Genomic DNA, 22,646 nt, shown 5'->3' with positions numbered 1-22,646 from the left:
AATTGAAAAAAAGTCTTGTCATGAGGCAACTAATCTTTCTTGTGTGTCCAGAGCTCTCTTACAAATAAAGTTTTTTGTTTTTGTATTGTGTGACGTAGGGTAGAGAATACAGATTGCGCATGCGTGACTTTGCTTCACACGTGAAGCGGACAGCATGGCAGACGGAGTAGAAATTGCGTTGGACAGGGCACAGGTAAAAAAAAATGCTTTTGTTGTTGTTGCAATACAGTTTGAACTCTTAATAAATATCACGTCGGTTGATAGAAGTGTACGCGTGTTTGATAAATCACAATGTTATGAATGTACAGCAGTTATAAGCTAGCGAGTAGCAGCTAGCTTGTTTATGTGCTCACTGGTTTAGCAACGAAGCTAACTCGCAGTGGGAGAGCAACGAGCTTGTATCCCGAGAACTCTGGAAGAAAACTATAGTTTAAGTTAGGTATTGTTTAACTCCAGCGTGAATGTCTCTGCCAGGTGAAAAAGGCCGTTCAGGCACTGCAGGCTTTCCTGAAATCCAAGTCGACCGGTGACTCCTTGTTCCTGGACGAGACTAAACAGATCAGCCTGCTCTTCACCCTCTGGAAGATCCCCAAAAAGGCACAGACCATTCGCATGTGAGTCCACGTCCTTCATGCCCGACCCGTAGTGCTTCTGCAGAAGATATTTGCTATCATCTGAACCGATTTCGTTGATTTATTGACGCCTTATCCGCCCCCCCAGTCCCTTGCCCCATGGCCAGCGGCTTGACACAGACGAGGTTTGCCTCTTCACCAGAGATGAGCCCAACATGACGTCAGACCAGACCCAGAGGTTTTATAAGAAGCTGCTGCAAGAGAGGGGAGTGAAGAACATCACTGAGGTAACGTTATCTGCCACTTAAGAGTCCACATGGAGCACTACAACTCGTTTCTCAGCATGCATAAATGCACACAAGTAGAATGAATAACATACATTAATTCATCATAGCAAAGTTAGTGGCTGGTAACGCCTAAATCTTAAAAAAAAAACACTAGTGTTTGGCAGCCAAGTAGTATTTTGGTCGATATTAAGACCTCCTATTGATGGCAACAACAATAATGTGCCCCTGTATCGGAGCAGATCATCCCGTACAAGGTCCTGAAGACTGAGTACAAACCACATGAAGCCAAGCGCCGTCTGCTGGGGAACTTCACCATGTTCCTTTCTGACGACCGCATCCGCCGCCTGCTGTCGTCCCACATCGGAAAACATTTCTACCTGAGGAAAAAGTAAGAACCTTTTCTTTGTACAGCACAGCGAACATGTGTGTTGGGTGTTGATCTAATATCAAAGTGTCACCTGGCGTCCTATTTATGTCGTATTCAGCTATCAGTAGGACTGCTTTCCTTTTTGAGGCACTGTCTGAGAATAATAGATTTTTGATGTTAGGTACTATGTTATGCAATGTACATAATTACATATGGAAAAAAGTTGTTCTTTAATCAGGTAATCGATCAAGAAGTTACCCATATAATGTTAATTTGTGCTTATTTTTTTGTCTTTCATTTGCTACCAATGAGTTCTTCTTTAGTTGCAGTAAATGTATTCTTACATAATTTCTGTCGTTACCAGGGAGCCGCTGTCTGTGAACCTGCAAAGCAAAAATCTGGCTCGAGACATCCACAGAGTCATCCAGGGCACCAACATGAAGGTTACCAACAAGGGCTGCTGCTGGTGAGATCTGTACTACTGCTTTTTGTGTTCCCAGTCTGTGAAACCAACTTTTTTTTTCTGCTTCAGGAAAACATGTTTTCTCTTAGTATTGCTTCAGCAAGATGGCAAACACGACAATTGGTGTCACGGAATGTTTGTATGTCCTCTCAAATGAATAGCACCTCAAAGTAACCCGGTCATTGTGTGACGTGTTTGATATGGGCACTTGCTGGTGCCATAGAGATTCAATGCAGACCAGATGGACCTCCTCTTCCTGTGGAGCCTGTCTCTACAACTTTGATACACAATATGTTCCGTTCACAGGAAATGCAAAAATTCTTTCAATTTCAATTCACCGCTTAAAATGATGCTGTTTACAGCTTAACCTTAGAGTTTCACAGAGTAACCCTGTTCTCTTGCTTGAATGGTCTGTATCTTAGCATGGCACATGTTGGCCACGCCGGCATGACTGTAGACGAGATGACCGAAAACATTGAGGCTGCAGTCCAAACAGTGGCGGCAAAGCTACGCACGGTGAGTCTGGCTATATATATATATACACACACACACACACACTGCAACCCGGTGTTGAAAAATACATAAACCTTCTTCATACTTCGTTGGTTTATGCTACTGCTCCCTTTTCCCATCTATGTCTTTATATTTGCTTTTCCATTTCCAGAAAGGACCCATAATGAAGCTCATCCACATAAAGAGTCAAACATCAGTGGCCCTGCCGGTCTACACCTCAGACCTGGACCACCTCACTGTGCTGGAAGAGGCAGAGGAACGGGCTCAGACTCTGAAGAAAGAGGCGAGAACAAGTTCATACTTCATCTTGTGTCCGATCTTCATTTATAGAAACAACGTGTAAAATAAGCAGCTCTCATGTTTGTGAATTTCAGAAAGCTGCGGCGAGAAAGGAGGCAAAGACCAATGCCGCTGCAGAGGGAGAGGAGAAGGAAAAGGAAGGCGAAATCCCACAGCTGGTTCCCATAGCAACACCTAGCAAAAAGGCTAAACTGGAGGTCAGTTATACTCATAACTAATGTAAATATTTTACCTGACTGAGGCAGTGCCGTGTCGTAATTAAGTGGACTGCAAGACACTCACCTTTCCTTCTTTGTCGACGCCATCCAAAAAGAAGCAGCTGGAGATGGCACCCAAACCCGCTGGAAAGAAGAATGCAAGAAAAGCGCCCAAGAAAAGAGCCAAGATGGGTGGCAAAACTGACTTTAAAGTAAAAAGAAGAGTCCTTAAAGTGAAATGATTCTCAATGGAGTGTCTTTTACACATACCCTTCTCTACAAGGACATTTTACACAGGACCAGGTCGTTCAGAGTGATCTTTATAGTCAGTCTGTTTTTTTGCTTGGATGAAGCGGATAATAAACTTTGTGATCTGAAACTATCCATATTGTGTTCTCTAAATGTTTTTTTTAACAATAGGCCTTTTTGTCACAGGAGATAATTTTAATTGGAGCAGGAAAAGCACAGGTGGAGCTAATGCTGTAAATTAAGGCTCTGTTTTTATTAACTATCAATCAGACATCATATAGTGACCTGAACATTATTCCTTATTTCTGGTATTTCTGTTATGGAGACAATTCTGTATGGGAAAAAAATTAATTGTATTATGGTGGCTCGGCCAGTGATTAGTCATATACAGTATAATAAAAGTGATTTATCAACTGTTTTACTCCCTAGTTTTTTGAATGAGACATTCAAATAATGCATTATTGACTTGAATATAGGAAATGTACTTTGTAATCACGGTAAACCTCTTTTTTTTTTAACCACCTATTTAATTTAGGGTCGTTTTACCTGTCGGACATTCCTGATGAGGGAGATGTATTTGATTTATCATTGATTCATGCAAAGTTAAAGTAACACCCAATTTGATAAATCTTCCAAGAATGTGTTTTTAAATTTGGAAATCAACGAATGTCAAATGCGGTACAGAACTTTATGATTATATTATTTCATTATGATTATGATGTGGTCATAATCAGAATCTGTCTGCACTACCTTTTGTGTCCTTAAACATCTGAAGTGCATTATCACCTGTTTACTATGGTGAATATGGCCATCAGAGCTGTGCATATAAGGCTGCCAGCCGTATCAAATATGCCTTTTGTTGGTGGCTTTATACCTGGGCTTGTTCAGCTGCCGCTCGCTTGCAATAAAGCCATGTGTGCACAACTACATCCCCTTTGAGGCTTTGCATCTTCACATCTACTGAAAATGCCAAAAGTGCATTCTACCTGCAAATGGATCTGAGACACTGTATTATGAATTCCCCTACATTTCTTCAGTCCGTCTTGGATGTGAATTGTAACAAAATGGTCTTGAAGTGGCCAGCCAATCAGTGGTGATGATATTGTTGTCAACAGGTGGGCCGAGTCTGTCCACTCATCCAAGCCCTCCCTTCTGCTGTGTGGGTGTGGTGGGCCATCTGGAATTACAGTGTTCACGGGCTACTGGGGCGGAGAACGACAGATGCATCGTGCAAACACTCTCCTGAGGATGAAGCTCCTTCGTAGGACTCTTGCGAGGTGGCTGCATTCATTTCAACAGGGACTGGGCCGAGCAGACGGGACAAGCTCAAGGGAAGGTATGGACGGTCGGGGGCTGGTATCTCCATTATTCGTGTGCTAAAAGGTTCTCAGAGGGGAGAAACAAAGCGCTAACAGGGTATTGTTCTGTGAAGCAACCATGGAAGCAATTGGAGAAACTTCATTTCCAGATGACTCTGGGAGTCAAAGCCTGTGTCCGGACCCTCACGCAGGCGCTGCAGTGGCCTCGGGCTGGGCCCACCTCCACAAACCCATCATTGTGATGGTGATGGGATGTCTGATGTCTGTTGCGGGCGGACTCCTCTTCCTGCTCAAGTCGCTGGGGTGGATTGAGGCGTCCCGCTCCGTGGCCTCGGCCTGCCTGTCCTTGGGGCTGATGTTTGTTGTGATGGCTCTCGTGTGGATCCCCATACTAAAAGAGAAGCAGAGGAGGAAACGGTACAGCCAAGGGGCTTGAGTCGAAGTGACTCTACAATGTGAAAATGGACACACTATTCTTTTGGTCAAGGATGATGCAACCCTTTCCTTTTAAACATCCGACACGTTCACAGAGCTAGTGCTTGCTGATAACAGCTTGCGTACATTGTACTTTGACCTCTGCAGGTTTTGTCTGCGCGTCATTGAATATTACACTTCACTGTCCCGCAGTTGCACATCTGGAAAAGACTGTTTCTGCTTTTGAGGACCTCTGTTGCCACCATGTCAACATCTGTACAGGTAGAGCCTTTCGTGGAGCGCAGGTACGGAGGAGTTGGCCGCTGCAAGTGCTCCTTCTGGTTCGCAGTGGCCCATGACGTCGTCGGCGTCTTCATCATGATGGTCGGGGTGTTTGGGGGGCTGGTCATCCACGATTTGTTCATCTACGCGGGGGCTATCATCATCTTCCTCAGCCTGATCTGGTGGGTGTTCTGGTACTCCGGGAACATTGACGTGCCACCCGGGGAGCTGGAGGACGACGTGGGCCTGATCAAGCTGAAGAACCGCGGACTCAGCCGGGTGGTGAGGCGCGTGTCCGACCGCTTCTCCAGCAGGATCTGGAACTCTTTCAGAAAGGACCCAACGAGCAACAACAGGCCTTCAAACCCTGGCACAGAGGTGTCGCTCTCCACTATCTATGACTCCACCATCGTCTCCTCGTCTAAAGAACCTGTGAGAGAGACACTGTCAATATGAGCGAACCCTTTACAGACTGTAAATTATCTTTATGTTTGTTTCTTTTGCTTATTAGTTCATTCTTTTGAAAGGGATTTTGTGTTTGCACCGCTAGCATGCACCTTTAATGATTAGACAACACTGAGGTCTTATCTTATGTTCTTATCTCACTGATAAGATGCACGATTACAGTGTTGCAAAAAATATGTATTTAGAAACCCCAGTATTGTCATCAGTCACTATTTTGTTATAAGACAGGCTTGGTTGATTCACAGATATTGCATAATATGTGATGACGGTTAATAGAAAAATAAAGGCTATAATAAGGGACTTATTATGATGAGGCTGATTGTGTGACCAGAATATTTAGAGCTGCCTTTTTTTTTTTTACAAGGACACCATTTGGAAATAAACTAAATGCAGCCAGAAGGATAAATCATGGAGTTTTTACTTTATATTTTTATATTTCATGGTAAATTTAAACTATAATCTCACCCGCCTAACAATGAAAGTACAGTACATGTTTCGATGCCATCTGTCTCCAACTGCTGAAAGTCTGACGAGCTGATTGTGTGTTTTTAATGCAGTTGAATATTGGACAATGAGTGGCTTGCATTTATTATTGATAAGTAATATTGCCATTCGGGGCTGTGGCAATGCTTCCTTCCTAAGAAATATATGACTACCCACCAAAAAAAAAGCTGTAAATGGTCTGATTATTTCCAGTTTTTGCCCTTTTATATTTATTTATTTAACTGTCTCACAGGTATCTTCAGCTTCTTGGAGTATAATCTCTAATGTACTAAATATACTGAACTCTAATAAACGTATCTTGCTCTCTACCCATGCATCGTTGCGGACGTTTTTCCGGACACAAACAGTCGTAGTAGTAGTGTATATAGTACATACAATTCTACTTCAAGTGTCCAAACCGTGAGAATCTAAAATCATATAATCTTAAATGATCTAAATCTCAGACCGCCTCTCTCAGCTCTGGTCTGACAATATCTCGGGTTTGTGATTATCTAATAAAACTGCAACACTCACACATTCTTGTGTTTGATACATAGACACTGAAGCCATAGATTAGATATGACCAAAGCGATCAGAGTACAGATTGAAGTGGACTGTGATGATTCTCAGGTCATCTGATTACCACTGATCAAGTCATGTGATATCCATAATTTAGTGGCTTTGTCTGAATTAGTTGTAAGGGAAGAAAAGGAAATGTCACACATACTGTAACATGATGGCTGTAATCTGCAGTTTTTTCCATTTGATTTGCAGGATTAGATGCTCTTTCTGAGTCATGAATGTATTTGTAACAAACCAAAGTATTGGACAAATTGAAGTCTAACCTGGTGATGTCTCTAGATAAAAAAGTCGTCAATGATTACAATTCATCCTGAGCTCTCAGAGGTTTATTGATGCAAGTATCATCTGAAAGAAATACACCATGAAAAAAAATACAAAGAAAATGAAGAAAAATAAAAAAAAGCCTTCAAATACATACTCAGAATGTAGCATAAGAATAGAATGGGAATGCAGTTTTGTAATAATAAATACATATTTCAGTGGATACTGTATATATTTGATATAAATTGGGTTGAATTTGGTAATTAATTGTGATTTAATCACTTATATATTTATCAATTAGTTTGTCTAATTCATCAGTATAATCATGACCTATCAAACCTTCAATAAACTTGCATGCTGACAAATTATAGGGTTACGGTGTTGTGTTAGTGTGTCATACTTAAAGTGCTTTCCTGTGTTATTAGTAGCCTCAGGCTTTGATTGCGCATTATCCAATTGTATTCAATCAACAATAACACACATGAAATCCATTAAATGCTCCTACAGGTATTCTCAAGTTGTCATTAAATGTTCTCTTTTTTAAATTTAAAGTCAACATAGGGTTAGACCCACTTACTGTTACTACATTGGCTGGACGTTTCACGGTTTAGAGATCTAAATACAGGTTTAAAACAATTTACAAAAACAAAATGACTCCCAAAAGCAACATTCATACACTTACTGCTGCTGAAATACAGAATGCTAGTTTTTCTTAATATATATGTCTTATCTGCATTCACTTTATATGTTGGACAGAAGAGAAACGTTCAACTCCTCTGTATGTTTAGCATATGTTGAAACATTTACAATAAAGCTTACTTTGACTTTGATTTACATAATATATAGAAATTAATAATTATATATTAATATATATAAATTAATAATGATATGATATATGAATTGATAAATTAATACAAGCAGATTTTTAGCTATCACATGAGTTATCAGTGAATTAGAGGGAAACTCGTGAAACATATCCATTTAGTTGGATGTGCAGTTATAAGTGGACAGCAGTAACTGGTCAAGAGGCCGACTGTAAACACTTTACGACTAAATAAAAATTATACGAATGTATTATTATTATTTTTTTAAATAAAAAAAAGATGAAGTCGTGTTGATGTTGCTTGAACCTGAGCAAATTCCGCAAAATACAGAGACAACATTTAAAAGATTACTTTTGTAGTTCGACAACGCTTCAACAAAAAGACTACAACTCCCAGCAGGCCCTTCCTAATCATATGACAGCGCTGTGTTTTGTCATGTGACCTTGACACAGCTCAGTCAGCCCTCCGCTTCCTTTCCTTTGCAGCGAGTCAGGTCCCTACCTGAAAAACACCGCTTTCCTCTTCTAACCGGTCGCCAGGTTTCTAACGGGCGGTCTCGCGCTGTGGAACTGCGTTCCGTCTCGTGCTCTGCGCGCTCCGGGTGCTTCTCAGGCTTTGCGCAACTCTCACATGTCAGACCGCGGTAGACTCGCAGCCCCGGCGGCTCCCCGGCAGGCCTCTTCGTTCACCGTGTGAGCATCCGTCCTCACGCCGCGATTGGGCGGGTCCTGCTTGGCCACAGAGGAAGCACGTGCCCGGTGCCCCGCTAGCCTCCGCTCCTTATGAGCCAAAGCTACTGCACCGGGGGATGAACTGTTGAGCTTTTGGATGCCACTGCTGCCGGAGTCCGGCTGTCAGAATGAACGGTGAGTTCTGTTGTGTCATTGCCTCTCGCTATAGTCACTCTGCCACTACAGCATATATAGTAAGCTGCTCGTGCCTTCTGTTCATGCAGTACGTTGGATTTCTGCTGACTTGTTCACGTAGTTAATGCACAGAAGGGCCCTTTCTGTCTTGCCTTTCTGTCTTGGTGAAATGAAAGAGAAAATGAAAACACTACTCAAAAGTACTCCCTGTGGCTCCAGAGTGTAAACTGCATCATGCATGAGAGGTATCATGTCCAAGCCCAGTCCACATGACTCCATGCTGGTCGGGTTCACTGAGACGACCCGGAGCCCACTTGACAGGTTTGTTTTGAAGTGACGAGTGGACACGTGACGCCGTTATATTGACGCTGCACGCAGCCTTGACGTGGTCGTGACAAGTGTAGTCTGAATCCCATGTAAGCACGTGGGTGGAGGGAAGTCACGGCTCCAGTTTCCCTCACTGCTGAGGTGGTCTTTGGCAAAGCACGTGACCCAGAGCCGGTCCAGTGGGCCAGCAGCTCGAATATTGTGGTGGAAACTCCTAGTCTATATTTCTGACAACATATAACTATGACAATGTGAATCAGAGAAATGCTGGGACAACACACACACAAATACCAAACGGTGTCATCGCAATTACTACAATTATTTTTAAATAGTTTGTTTAGTCAATAGAATGTCAGAATATGGTGAAAGAAGTGATGCCTTCGGATGTCTTGTTCCATCTGACCCATGGTCCCAAACCCAAGTAAAATAATCCGAACAATTTTAACTTTAGTTGTAACTGAGAATCAAAGTTGTTATAGAAGGGTACTACACAAATATTGCAACACAAATAGAAAAATACATGTTAAAGCAGCCATATAGGGACAGTGCACATTAAAGAGTAACTGCACGTAATGTGTTTTTAAGATTTAAATAAATGATATGACTGTACTTTTAGGAAACACATCAACGTTCGTGTGAATATTGACACTTCCTACCAAATCTATACAAAATAGGCTTTTTCATGGTTTGAAAATCACTTGAAACACCATCTGTTGTTTTAAATCAGCCCTAATCGGCAAAGTCTAAGATGGGTTGAGCGTTTGGGACTGATCTACGTAACGACGTAAAAGAACAGTAACGCCCTCTAATCATGGGGAGACCATGGCTAGGTGGATACCACGGCCGGGTGGAGAGCACGGCCGGGTGGAGACGACTGCCGGGTGGAGACCACGGCTGGGTGGAGAGCAGGCGGTCGCTCCGGAGATGGAGGCGGGCGTGTTTTGCAACGGTCCTTGTCCAAAGCTGGCGTTCGCTCTCCTCCCAGAGTGTCTTTCAGCGGAGACGAGTGAGGCGGCAGCACTGTGGGTTGTTGTTATTATTTCCATAAAATCAGTGCCCAATGCCAAATCGCCATTTTCCGAGCTACAGCAGCCAGCTGTCATTAGCTGTGGCTGCCATGTTGGACGTCTCTGCGACAAGTCTTTTCATACCTTGCTCGCTTTTTCTTCTCAAAACTATGCAGTTGGTGCTCACTTATTTTTTGGAAGAGTTATCCTCAACGCTATGTTTCATCTGTAGTCTCTGGACAAAGTCAACGTAAAAAGAAAATGATTAAATCCAAGCAGTAAACCGAAATAGCCTAAAAGCATGCAGAGCAATAATAATAAGTGAATATGAATGGTGCCCTGTAGTGATGGCGAGATGAAGCTTCCTGAAGCATTGAAGCTTTCCATCCAATTGGTTCGCTCATGGGCCGAAGCTTCATGGAGCTTCATTTGCACTACTGCGCCACCAAGTGGACAATACATGTAAAACAGGCAGAGTGATCATAACGACACCATGGCTTTGGTGTGTGAAGCTTTAAATTGAATAAATTATGTTTGTGACGCCAATACATCAATTATTAACTTATTAATATTGTGTCTATCTTCATGATATAATGGCGGGGTCAAAATCAAAACTCAAAACAAATTGGGAGAGGATTGTGATGTGACTGTGCGTCAGTGGTTAGAATATTCGACTTTCAGTCAGAGGATCGGTGTTTCGAGCCTCGGCTCCGCTAGTCCATGTTGATGTGTCCAATTGTTTTAAAGTAAAAATAAGAACTTTTCCACAGTGCTGGGCTTTTTGAGACTATTTCGCCTGCTTTATAAAATACCCTTTCACAGGCACACATGAAGCTGGTACAGAGAGGAAGGGGGAAATCCATTGAGTTTCGCTGCCCCTTATATTTCAAATCGCACGGCAAACCCACGAACCATTTTCTGAATTAATCACGTGGTTCCACCGGCTCGCGAGGCTTCAAACGTCACCACATACGTCATCGACACAAGCCTCGATACGCGCTTCACCAAAATCTACCTGGATTACTCGACACGCGCATCGAAGCCTCGACACGAAAGGACACATCACTAGTGCCCTGTGGTCCCACTCATAAAGATATTGCTCCGTAGTGCTACTCGTAGACAGAAAAACCACGGGGTGCCTTTTCGGGTTTCACACAAAAAGTATAGTTTCCTCAGAATGAATGTTGCAGACATACTTCAAGGTCTTGTTATATTGCTTTTTGTGTGTTTGTTACTTTTCTGGGTCGTAAATTAATACACGCGGGGTTTTATCTCCTGCTGTAGTAATTAATCCCATTATATTCAAACTATGTTTTTATACTGACTGCGGTGGCCATGATGTTCTTCAACAGTCAGTTTCCTTCCCCTCCTCTTGCACATGCATAATTCATACAGGAACAGGCATGACTGGGTCATTTATTTCCTTAATCCATCGTCAAACTAAATTTGGGTAATTTCCTTAATTTGTCTATTTACCTCTGCAGGCACTCAGCAGAGTGATACCAAGAGACAGCACCTCCTGGAGAGGCTGCTGGATGCAGTCAAACAGGTAAGTCACCCGTCCACCTGTCAATTGATGGCTTTTAGCCGGAACAAGGAAGTAATTCACCAATGGTTTATGGTGTCGGTGTACCTCTTACGACTGTTTACCAAAACACACTGGAGGAAGTAAAACTGAGCAGTGTTTGTAACTTGTATTACGAGCCAATCTTCTGTTGAATGAAGTGGAAATATGTTGAGCAGATTTAGTCTGAGATTTTAGTTTTTGCCATTGTGTGTTTTGATGTCTTGTCCTTCACCATACATAGAGGGACAAAGAAAGTGGGTACTGCATGTACAGTGTTGCACACTTGGACATAGGAGGTTCAGACGTGCATGGTTTTGTATGAATTGCTTTATTCAACAGCACTGACAGTACCCGAACACACTGAAAGTACAGAAACACACTGATCAGCGCCACACTACAGGCTATTCTAGTCCACTATTGAATCAAACAGTTTCTTATACATATATACATATCAGCTTATATCAGCTTTATTATAACAACTTCATTCTCACTGGCGACATTCTACACATTCACACAACTGTCATTCTCACATGCTACTGGTGGTTATTACGGTGTTTTCGGTCGCTAGCTAGCTAGCTAAGCCAAGTGATTCATTATATTTCAGACACGTGACGTCATGACATTCAACTTCCAAACTGACATACATTCATATTTGCCTTCCTAACAGTTATGCCCATGTGTCGCTACATTTATACCATTTCATCACTTTAGTCTTTCACCCACCTGAAAGTACAGAAACACACTCTGATCAGCCCCACACTACATACTACAGGCTATTCTAGTCCACTACTGAGTAGTGCGAGCGTAGCTTTTCCCCTCGCTTTTCCCCAAAGGACCCCTGCCAAGTGCCTGCCTGAACTTAAATCCTTGTAACCAACATTAACCTCTCAAATCATTCAAACCTCCCTTGCAGATAAACAAACAGATGCCAGGCGAACAAACAAAACAATTAACAATCAATAAAAATAATAAACAAATGAGAATATGGGGGGGGGGCGAGTGCAATGTTAATGTGGGACCCACAACAATATTAGGGCTAGCCTGGTCTATTTGATATATATTACTTCCATATTACTTCTATATATATATATATATATATATATAAAGGTGCTATTGATATGACATTTTCACCAGATGTCGGTAGCAAGCCAAGTACTCCATACATGCAAAGAAATCCAAACAAATAAGTTCATAAAGTAAGTTACGTGTAATAAAATGCTAGAATGGCCCAGCCGATCAGCTGAGTGGAATCAAAGAGAAAATCAATGGAAAGAACTAAAGACCAGAGTTCCCACTGAAGTTTCAAGATTTGAAGACTGTTTGTGTAGAAGAATGAGCCAAAATCACACCTGCGCAATGCATGAGACTAGTTTATCATACAGGAGGCGTCTTGAACCAACAAGCGCGTTCAATACTTTCCCCCTGTGTCATTCCATTTTATTACACATAACTTTATTTCGTAGCTATCATTCCCCTCTTATCTTTCCAGTGCCAAATCCGCTTTGGAGGAAGAAAGGAGATCGCCACAGACTCAGACAGCCGGTAAGAGAGCCGCCTGTCGCCCTGGACATTCTTGCGTTGTATCGGTGTTTATTCAGCATCCAAGAGGCTGTTTGGTTTTGCGTGTGTAGTTCCAGGTCACTTGATGCTGTGGTGCTTCAGGCTCCGGTATCTTACATTCAGCTTCCTCTGTACAGCGATCCGGCAAAAAAGAAAATCTATTTTATTTGCTACAATGAACTAAATAACCTTATTTTTTCGGTTTGAGAGAGTTACAATATTTTCAATAAGAGGGCTTTTTTATGACGAAAAAGGAAAATGTGTATGAAAAATGATGGACCAACCTTGTTTCATCAGAGCTTAATACTGTCGGAGAGAAATATTTGATCAAAGTTTCATATCCTGTGCTGCTCAGATCTAATTTTGAGGTTGTAGCTGCGGTTTCTGAAATATATAAATTACAATTTCACCTTTCCATCGGAAACTACAGATAGTGGTACTTCCAGTGGGGTGCACCCAGTCCGGTAACTTCTCTTTGTCTCTGCAGGGTGATCTGTCTGTGTGCCCAGTTTGAAGCGGTGCTGCAGCATGGCCTGAGGAAGAGCCGAGGTCTGGCCCTCACTGCCGCTGCTCTCAAGCAGGCTGCGGGCTTCAACACCAAGACCGAAGCCGGTACGTCACTTAACCGGCTGCACGGCCTGTCAAATCAAACTCGGGTCTAAAGCTAACCGCCCCGGCTTTAGAAAAGCTTTAGAAAAGCTTTGGAAAAGCAGAGCTGAGAATGCGCACCTTGTCACGGAGGGTTGGCGGACCCAGATATGTCAGTTGGAAGCTCCGAGCTGCAGGAGAAACACACACACACACACACACATACACGTACACGTACACACGTACACACACACACACACACACACACGTACACATACACACACAGGCTGTGAGACCCGATAAAAATCATGTTACGAATATGTGCATTTTAATTGATTGTTAAACTGCATATTATTTAAATGCTCATGATATAAAAGTTGGCATAATCTTATTACTTTTAGAAATGTATCTTCACCAATTATCCATAACTTTTTTGTTGCATCCATTCATCCACCAACTGTTACTTATACTGTATCTCCTTTTCTTTTCTTCTCTACTTGACTATTTTTTACAAACTATTAGTCTGGTGTGGAGATGTTTTGGTTGATTTCAATATGTGGACTTTAAAAAACATTTTCTTTTAAAAATCAAATCATATCGTAATATATATTTTAGCAAATGATTTGAGCTTCTTCTCAATCTTTCCACATCGCAGAAGTACCCCTGACTGCTCTATTGTATCTCCATGAGGAAATAACTGTAAAAGATTCAGTTTTGCCTGCAACCATCAAAGCCCATAAAGACCTTATAGTCATTAGTTTTACATTATATTAAATGGCTTCTTCTGTGTCAAATTTAAGAACCATGTGGCTATTAATTTCAGATGGAGGACCAATAAATGGCTTCTGTAATGGCTCCCGTCATAAATATTAGCATATCTGACATTTTCCTGTATTTCACAGTGAATTAGAAGAAAGGATTGTGGCTGAACTCGTGGACTTGAAGCTCCATAATGAAGCCAAGCCCACTGACGAAGCCGTAATTTGAACACATTGTTGTGAGGTTATATGCTAATCATATGCAACCACTCCTCTCCTTCCTATTCATTAGAAAACTCAGAACACTTTATAATGAAAAAGACCCACATAAGTTTCTTTAGTCCTGTTATCTTTTCGCGGCAAGCGCAAAATATGGAGAGGTGACCGGTGGGAGAAGGTATAGATATTTGTTAATGAGAGAATATGTGGACTCTCCAGACCCCAGAAGGGTTTTGTGCCGCCACTTCGTTGACCTTTTGAACCTCCTTGTGTAACTCCTGAATATTTGTTTTCACAAACGAGATGAAACTTATTCTCTCCTTCTTTGTCCCTTTTCCTCTTCCTCCATCTCTCCTCCTACTTTTATTTATTGTTTTATCCCCTTCACCAGAGGTCACTTTCTGGTTCTATGTGAAGGAGCATCTGAACCGCCACGAGCTCCAGCGGTTCTACTCCCTACGTCACATCTCCTCAGAGCTGGGCCGCGGTCGAGCCTGGCTGCGCTGCGCCCTCAACGAGCACTCGCTGGAGCGATACCTGCACACACTGCTGGCTGACTGCCTTCGCCTGGGGTTAGTTACTCTTTTTTTTTCATGCATTATGCTGACACTTGAAAATAAATTCACTGCCACACGTTTTGATATGTGAGGCTAGTATTTCCTCTCTTTGCCCTGATCAGACATGTTCCTTCACCTCCTCCCTGTTTTCTAGAACGTACTATGAAGACTGGGCTTTTATTCTCGATGAAGAGAGAGCAAGTATGCTCCCCACCATGGCTGCAGGTGAGGTTGTGTTTTTAATGTTGGAGACATTTCCAGGGTAAAAGTATTACACGCCACACTGTAGCAGGGACGTGAGTTTGTCAAAACTAAAACAGCAAATTGTGTCAAATATTGTGTCTTCCGCTGTGTAATGAGCATTACAGCCTCACTTTCAGTCTCATTAAAATTGAAACATGCTTCAGACAAACAGAGCTGCTGTAAAAAATAAATCAACTGCTTTTGCACTTTACTTGTTTAGCATGACTGGAATTGAAGTCCTAACCCTATTAGTGGTAATGACTGTGCTCTTACTGTTGAACTATTGATGAGCACAAACTCTAAAATATTAAGAATATAAACCACTGATCTCATGCCAGAGCGCTTCCTCTCTGTTCATACGCAGGCAGTTCATCTGAGGCTGCCCACTCCATCTGTGTGCGCCCAGAAAAGCTTACAAAGCACTTTGCAGAAGTTCAAAGCTTTATGTGATTTTAACCAGACTGATCTGTATCAAAGTACATTTCGGCCCTTTCTTTCTGCTGCGGTCGTCAGGTCTGAACTCCATCCTGTTTGCCATTAACATCGACAACACTGACCTGAATGGCGGAGTGACGCGAGGTGGGGGCTCCTCAGTGTCCCACCTCCTCAAGGAGTCCACGCAGGGCATCGGCAGCCTGTGGAAAGAGTCCACTCAGGGGGTCAGCAGCCTGCTGCGAGAGATCAGCACCGCCACGGCGGTGGTGCCCGGCTTCACCCCCAGAGTGGACGGGGCCTCGGACCCGCTACCCGTTCTGCCACGCAGCAGCTCGGCTGGTAGGGAACGGCGATGTTTATTATGTTATTATGATGTTTGTTTGCTGCAGCAGCATTTTTTGGGGGCCTTTCTTTCTCTGACAGAGTACATCATTTTGTAGTTTTTTTTTTGTATTTATCGACGAGCTGCGAAAATCAAACATTTAATTGAAACGTTGCATACTTCACATCTATTTTCTGAGACTATTTCCCTGTCTTGTAAGCTGTTTCTGTTATTTTGTCCACCCTTCCAATATAGTGAGTTATACATACCAGTCCTCTGGCTCTAACGTGAAATAAACCTGCCAGAGGATGTTCCCGTGCTGTATTGCAGCTTGCTCTATATTTGCCCCCCTTGAGAAGTGTTTTATGTCACAAAAGCATCACAGAACCAGCACAAGCAGTAAAACCACATGTGGTTCAGTTGGAGCATGTATAATAAATGCACTGGTAGAACAAATCTAGTGGATGCAACACAAGGTGTCCGCAGCAGAGTGCTGCTGCAGCAGTGATGAAATCCCCCATGAAATGAATAAACTTCCAGAGTGTCGGCTCCTTGTTTGACCTCATTTAGCTGTCTGCCCAGGTCCGTCCATTGGGGAGAACTTGCAGCGTTTTCTCTCTTTATTTTCTGCTCTGTGGGGTGAACAAGCTTTTACATTTTAACTTCGTGGTGCTAAAACTTTCCGCTGGGCTTAATGTAAATTATGAGCTGCGTGCCAACTCTTCAAGGTGGGAACCCATTCAGATTATTCAGTGGTTGCTTCTGAAAAGGAAGAGCGAGCCACATAAAGTGCACTTTTAATGACTTAATTTAACTAAACTGAAGATGCTGATGTCACCAGTACTAAACGTTGCTGCATGAACATTTTCAGGCAGCTAGTCTAGACAGGTGAAAAGTGCTGAATTCATTTAAGTTTCACTTCATTCAAGGTAGAAATTGAGGATTTTCTTCACTTCTTAAAAAAAAAAAAAATCTTTTCCCACCCAGACTCGGGGCTGAGGAAAGAGCGCAGGAGGAGAAAGAAAATCACCAACATAATTTCCTTTGATGACGATCTCGATGGAGGCGATGAGGAGGAGGGAGAGGAGGACTCCCAGAAGATGGGTGCGATGAGGACGAGCCACACTGCTCCTGCTCAGAGCAGTGTAGACGAAGGAGTAGACCCTTTGGAGCCGGTCTTCTCCGAGTCGCCTCCCCAGAATGGCATGGCTGAGCCGGGCATAACCAGCTGGGTGGGGTCCCCCCATCCCTCTCGTACTCCGCCCACTACTCCTCCTCTGCCTGACAGTAAGAGTATAGACAACGAGGAGGAGGAGGAGGAAGAGGAGGAGATGTACAAACCCAGAGCACAAACCCGGGAAGAGGAGAGGAGAAGCAGCTCTGATCAGTGAGTCAGCTGACTTTAGTTGAATGTCAGGTTATAAAAAGTGTAAAGAGAAATATTCCTTTTTTAATATTTATTGGACAAACCCTTGGAGGTTGTTCATTGCATGCACGTGAGATCATAAAAAAAATCTGGTTTCAATTAAAAAATGCTTGTATTTTAGTTTCATCCTGTTTTATTATTTGCATTCTCAATACATATACAATACAGGAGGTGATTAGTAGGATCCAGAAGTCAGTTTCCTCTGGGAAAATGAAGTGTTCAAAACCATGTTGGTCTTTCTTTTCAGTCATGATTACATATTGCTAGATTCAGTGGGACTTTCAGAGGCTATCGTTGTCCCTGGTGTCTGTCGACAATAGAATTTCATAAAACCGCTTAGAAATGATAAAAAAAAAGACCAATGTAAAAACACTTGTATTTAGAATGAGACTGAAATGCCCACGGCATATCTCACTGAATCCATGGTGATCTGATATCTGTATATCCCCCCTCAGCATTATGGGAGACGCAGTTGTCTCGATTTTGGCTCAAAGTGTCAGACTTCCCTGAACTAGACTCTAGAATGTCTCTCGCAATTGAGGTTTTAATCTAAAATGTCCACAACTGACACTGAGGCAGGAGTGGAGTAAAAAGTACCGAATGCACAGCCAAACTGATTAAAACGCTCTCGCTCTAGGGTGATGGTCGGCAGCCTGTCCAGTGTGTCCACCTGGAGCCCCCTGCAGGTGATGATCGAACACAGGAGCTCGGACATCCTCATTCCTCTGAACCCCGCAGACTCTCAGCCAGGTACTGGGTCCTCAAAGCACCAGCACAAAAGCTGCAGACTATTCAGAATCCTGCACCTTGGATTAAGAACATTAAAACACTTCCTGATGCACTCTGCTCCCAGATCAGTGTAATATTTCCTGAGTGCTTTTAGCCTATCCTCAGTTTACATTTCCTACTTTCACTGCACACTTAACTATTTTACATTGCATACATTTTTTATATAAATCTGAATATGAATCAAGAGTTTGGATGAAGTTGCACTGGCAGCTCTAAGAGCACATTTTAAGATTCAGCTGCTTGTGCCTTCAGTTTAGGGATTAAATCACAGGACTTTCTCTGTTCGTCTACACCTTCACTTTCACTTCTATCTGGTTTCAGTGAGCTCTGTGGAGGACATGGCTGCATTTCCTGCTCAGTGTGAGTCTACAGGACCGGTGGGAAACTGTGAGAGCAGCAGATCGCTGCTGACGTTCAAGTAAGTCGGGCTTGAGGCTATGCTGTTGAGGGAATTATTTGCTGTTTCGGGCAAACTATTCATCAGATTTAGTAATGGGACTAAACAAGCAAGTCTTGCCAGTGCAGCCTCAGCTTTCTTTACAAAAATGAACTGTGAAATGTGTTGCAGTATGGAGTCAAGTCCTCCGACGCAGTCCACTCCACTCTCCAGTGTGCTGCCAACATCTGGTCTGCCAGAGTCCATGACCGTGGGTGAGTGTTCCTCCTTTTTCCACCCGTCTGCCTCTTACTATCTCTCAGTCTCTCCTGCTCTTCTAGTTGGGTTTGTTCTCCAACCGGTTTTGTGTAGTGAATCATCATTTTATGCCACAAGTGAGCGAGCGCAAGACAACCAAACCGTGTTCCTGCACAGGACGTTACACAATGAAATGACATCGCCTCGACCGGGGACACTTCAAAATGAAGTTTAAAAAACAAACAAACAATTAATACACAGGGCTTTTGGTTGTAATATATATATATGTATATTTTTAAAGATCTGCCAATCAACAACTGAAAATTTGCTTGGTAAGATTTCTTGAGTAAAATGCGATATTATTTATTATTTATTTAAAAAGAGAAATGCTCTCTTTCACTGATTTGTTTCACTTAACAAGATATTCAATATGCATTGTTTGGAAAATATTATAATACATCTCACTGAAATGTTACTTGCTAGATAATTTATATTGAGTGTTATTGGAGTAATTAGACAAATATACGTGGTAAGGTTTCACGTTTTTTGCAATGAAGATTATACAAGCAAACAACGTGGCTTTCAATTCTTATGGATAACGGCTGTGGTGCAACAAAGACATGTCAGGAGTGATACTGTTGCGATCTAAAGGGTTTAATTGCATCACCAACTCCTTTGGAATATTCTGAGATTAGGGCCAAACAGGTGAAGTCCCTTAATGTCTGTGTTATTATTCGATATGACAATTGTTGAATCGCCGGTTCCTCTTGCTCTTACTTCAGAAGACGAGATGTGTGTGACGATAATGAACCCTGTGAAAGTCCTGACACGTCTTTTGTCTCGATTTTCACCAGCAGCTGTCGTCTGTAGCAAATTAAATCAGACCGTCTGATTGTTATTTTCAAACTTTGTTGTTTTTCTGTGTGCTTAAAGTGATCTAATTGCTATGAGTGATGCCTTTCAGTTCCATAAATTGTCCATGATGGGAGATGATCCACCAGGTGGCACTGTTGCTCCAGAGTATGCACGTGTTGCTCGTCTGTCTGCTCCCCTCAAAGGATTATTGCTTAAGAGAAAAACTGGGAGAGTGTGACACAGTCAGATTGTGTGTATGCCTGCCATTTACAACGGCTATGCGAGTTCAGATGTGGATTAAATACACAACGATGAGCACTTTATTGTGCGTGCGACTCACAGCGCACACAGGTTTTGTGGTTGGTGCTTTCTGCTCGGTGCCCTGGGGCTAATCAGACTCTCACTGATGCTATTTGATTCCTTGGATTCTCTGTGTGCGCGTGCATGCGTGCGTGTGTGCGGGTGTAAGCGACAGAGAGCGAGGGGAGGAAAGGTGATTGGAGCTGGGATTGAGCCGTCGTCCAATCTATTAGCCCTCAATTAGAGGAGGTCACAGGGTCACGGAACGAGCTCGTGGAAGCTATAAAAAGAATCTAAACATCTCTGTTCATGCAGAGAAAATAGTCTTCGAGATACAGAGCGATATGAGGCTTCAGAGAGATCTAAAACAGCGGACCAGTTGGAAGTAAAATCCATCCTGAAATACTGTAACATCACTGTAAAGTCAGGTCTTTGTGTCCGCCCTTCACAATCAAACAGCAACCAGCTCTCCTCCAGACACACTGACATCCAACAGTCTCAGAGGAAGAAATCCATCGCGACAGAGTTAGAGATACCAATTTCCATGCCTACTGTCGGCTCAATAGACCAGAATGCAATGCAGCCTAAACAGATTTTGCATTATGAGCAAATGGCCGTGACTTTTTCTCGACTGGTAAAAATAAAAAAAAAGCTCTTGCTCTTCGTATCGATGGCTCTGTTGCTTTTGGTCTCTCCACCTACTCGAGTAAACCATAGCAACAACTTGCAGCCGCCTTTCCGGAGGGGTTGCACAAAGTTGAACTGGGAAGCGTAGGAAACCACTGAAGAAGAATAAGACAAGGCAGGTTGAGGGATAGTCCCTCAAGAAGAAAAAAAAGTATTTAACAGCACTGTTTTCATTAAATATATCATGGGGATTTTAGCTTGAGGCAAGTTAAACACTATTTGTATTGGTCTCATCTGCAGCTTAACTTATTTCTTACAATTGGTCACATCTTATTTCTTCATAAAGGAAATGTTAAAGGAGCACTCCAATTTTCCACATCAAGTTCAGTGTAAAAACACTCAAAAACCCTTCAAACTGAAAGTGAGGAGTTTGAAAGAAGTCAGTCGTTAAGGAGGCCATGAGGTTAAAATGAAAGACTTTTGAGATGCATCATCGGAAATGTAGGATCCAATGTTTTATTATTATTGTTGAGCCATATTGGGGACTAAAAATCGTGATATCTCTGCTGGTTCATTTTTGACCATTAAAAAAGAGTGTGTGTGTATATATATATATATATATATATAAATATATATAATACTAAATAGCTTGAGCATGTTGATTTAGTCATACATTACAATGAGCAGTTGATTGTGCAAGATAGTAACAAGACCTTCTATGAATATATCATTACAGTGTGTATATGCTCAGTGCTTCGGAATAGTAAAACAGTTAATGGCAGTGTTGGCCCTTTTTGTAATTAAGGCTCTGTGAATCGAAACTGCAGTGAAATACAATGTATGCTGTATTTTTAGTGTGTGTGTGTGTGTGTGTGTGTGTGTGTGTGTGTGTGTGTGTGTGTGTGTGTGTGTTTATTGCTCTCTCTCTCAGTGATTTCCTTCTGGCCTGACAGCGTGTGAGGCCAAGCAGCCCATTGATTGGAGAGTATGGAGTCTATAATTCACAAGAAACCTAGATTACATGGCCTAGCTCTCTGCTAATGCATCCATTATTGGAACAATTGAGCAAGAGTGTGTAGGTTCTGGTGGGGCACGCACACATGCACACATGTACACACACTTTTCCCGGCAACGGTGGCTCTTACACATAAGAGGACGCGTATGTACCTCTGTACACACACACACACACACACACACACACACACACACACACACACACACACACACACACGATTGTGCTGTAATTTGTCCATGTCCCCCCCCACCACGACGGAAAGGCGTCTGGCTCGACTGAAGTCCCTAATGGCTCGCCTGTGGCACCCGCTGTGAACGTGTGGTCACACTTAAGGTCACATTTATTTCTGGCCTGCCGATGAGGAGAATGGCGCCGCGGACATAATAGACTTCCTCTTTTCTCCTCTGCTCTCTGTTGAGCTCTTCATCACACTCATCTTCCTCTCTCTCTCTCTCCTCCTCCCCCTCCACCCCCACCCCCCACAACTAGGCTCTCACCTCAGGGCTGGAGGAGACCTACTTGTGTCTGGGGCTACATCGACACCCTACATTAGTTATGAGAATAGAGTTGTGGTCTTTGCATGGTGTGTGTGTGTGTGTGTGTGTGTGTGTGTGTGTGTGTGTGTGTGTGTGTGTGTGTAATGGTGGAATGCAAAGTGCAGGGTAGATTAACTCCTTGTCTCATGGTTGTTATTTTTTGGAAGTCCTGGTAGCAGCCTAGTTAAGGGCTTTGAAACCTTCATGTGCACCTCCAAGCGTAACTATGGAGATGAGTCACTGTACCACCACACAGCCCGCCCCAAATCTGTCCTTTACATCAGCATGGAGATTTACATCAGCCAGTAGCTGACTGCCAGCCAAGTTTGGCTGCAGCTGCTGAAGTTAAACCGGAAAGGATACTGACGCCTTCAGACTGAAGTGGCTGTTCTTTGATGTTTAGTTTAAATTTGACCTGCTTCCATAGCAAAAAGAAC

General features: G+C 42.7%; 3 protein-coding genes across 4 annotated transcripts in view; all 3 read left to right on the top strand.

Annotated features, from left to right (window-relative positions):
• Window positions 1-143: 143 nt before the first annotated feature.
• On the top strand, window positions 144-3,365 carry rsl1d1 (ribosomal L1 domain containing 1). Of its 2 annotated transcripts, none has more exons than XM_079236437.1 (9): window positions 144-193; window positions 475-614; window positions 721-859; window positions 1,099-1,247; window positions 1,591-1,692; window positions 2,112-2,205; window positions 2,354-2,485; window positions 2,577-2,699; window positions 2,819-3,365. In XM_079236437.1, exons 1-9 carry the CDS (start codon window positions 155-157, stop codon window positions 2,939-2,941), a joined length of 1,041 nt encoding a protein of 346 aa, XP_079092563.1. In that variant the 5' UTR covers window positions 144-154; the 3' UTR covers window positions 2,942-3,365. The 2 variants fall into 2 exon arrangements, with proteins under 2 accessions (XP_079092563.1, XP_079092562.1); XM_079236436.1 differs by having other exon boundaries at window positions 2,816-3,365.
• A 1,580-nt stretch (window positions 3,366-4,945) lies between these two features.
• Window positions 4,946-5,419, top strand: LOC306732902 (transmembrane protein 238-like; the record flags this gene model as incomplete). The annotated part of the gene is made up of 1 exon (XM_079214079.1): window positions 4,946-5,419. The coding sequence occupies one exon, from the start codon at window positions 4,946-4,948 to the stop codon at window positions 5,417-5,419; it is 474 nt and encodes a 157-aa protein (XP_079070205.1).
• Window positions 5,420-8,369: 2,950 nt separating this feature from the next.
• The window catches only part of snx29 (sorting nexin 29), a gene marked incomplete at its 3' end in the record, with an annotated part of 119,638 nt that continues 105,361 nt past the window's right edge, over window positions 8,370-22,646 (top strand). The window contains exons 1-11 of the mRNA XM_079237409.1: window positions 8,370-8,444; window positions 11,263-11,327; window positions 12,835-12,887; window positions 13,393-13,517; window positions 14,862-15,042; window positions 15,182-15,252; window positions 15,784-16,044; window positions 17,015-17,414; window positions 18,091-18,203; window positions 18,564-18,660; window positions 18,811-18,893. Of these exons, the coding sequence (XP_079093535.1) occupies window positions 8,438-8,444; window positions 11,263-11,327; window positions 12,835-12,887; window positions 13,393-13,517; window positions 14,862-15,042; window positions 15,182-15,252; window positions 15,784-16,044; window positions 17,015-17,414; window positions 18,091-18,203; window positions 18,564-18,660; window positions 18,811-18,893 (1,456 nt within the window). The 5' untranslated portion in view covers window positions 8,370-8,437. The remainder of the gene's footprint in view (window positions 8,445-11,262; window positions 11,328-12,834; window positions 12,888-13,392; window positions 13,518-14,861; window positions 15,043-15,181; window positions 15,253-15,783; window positions 16,045-17,014; window positions 17,415-18,090; window positions 18,204-18,563; window positions 18,661-18,810; window positions 18,894-22,646) is intronic.

Source organism: Taurulus bubalis (assembly GCF_910589615.1).
Source record: "Taurulus bubalis genome assembly, chromosome: 2".
Taxonomy (NCBI): domain Eukaryota; kingdom Metazoa; phylum Chordata; class Actinopteri; order Perciformes; family Cottidae; genus Taurulus; species Taurulus bubalis.
This window is presented reverse-complemented; position numbering and strand designations above follow the sequence as displayed.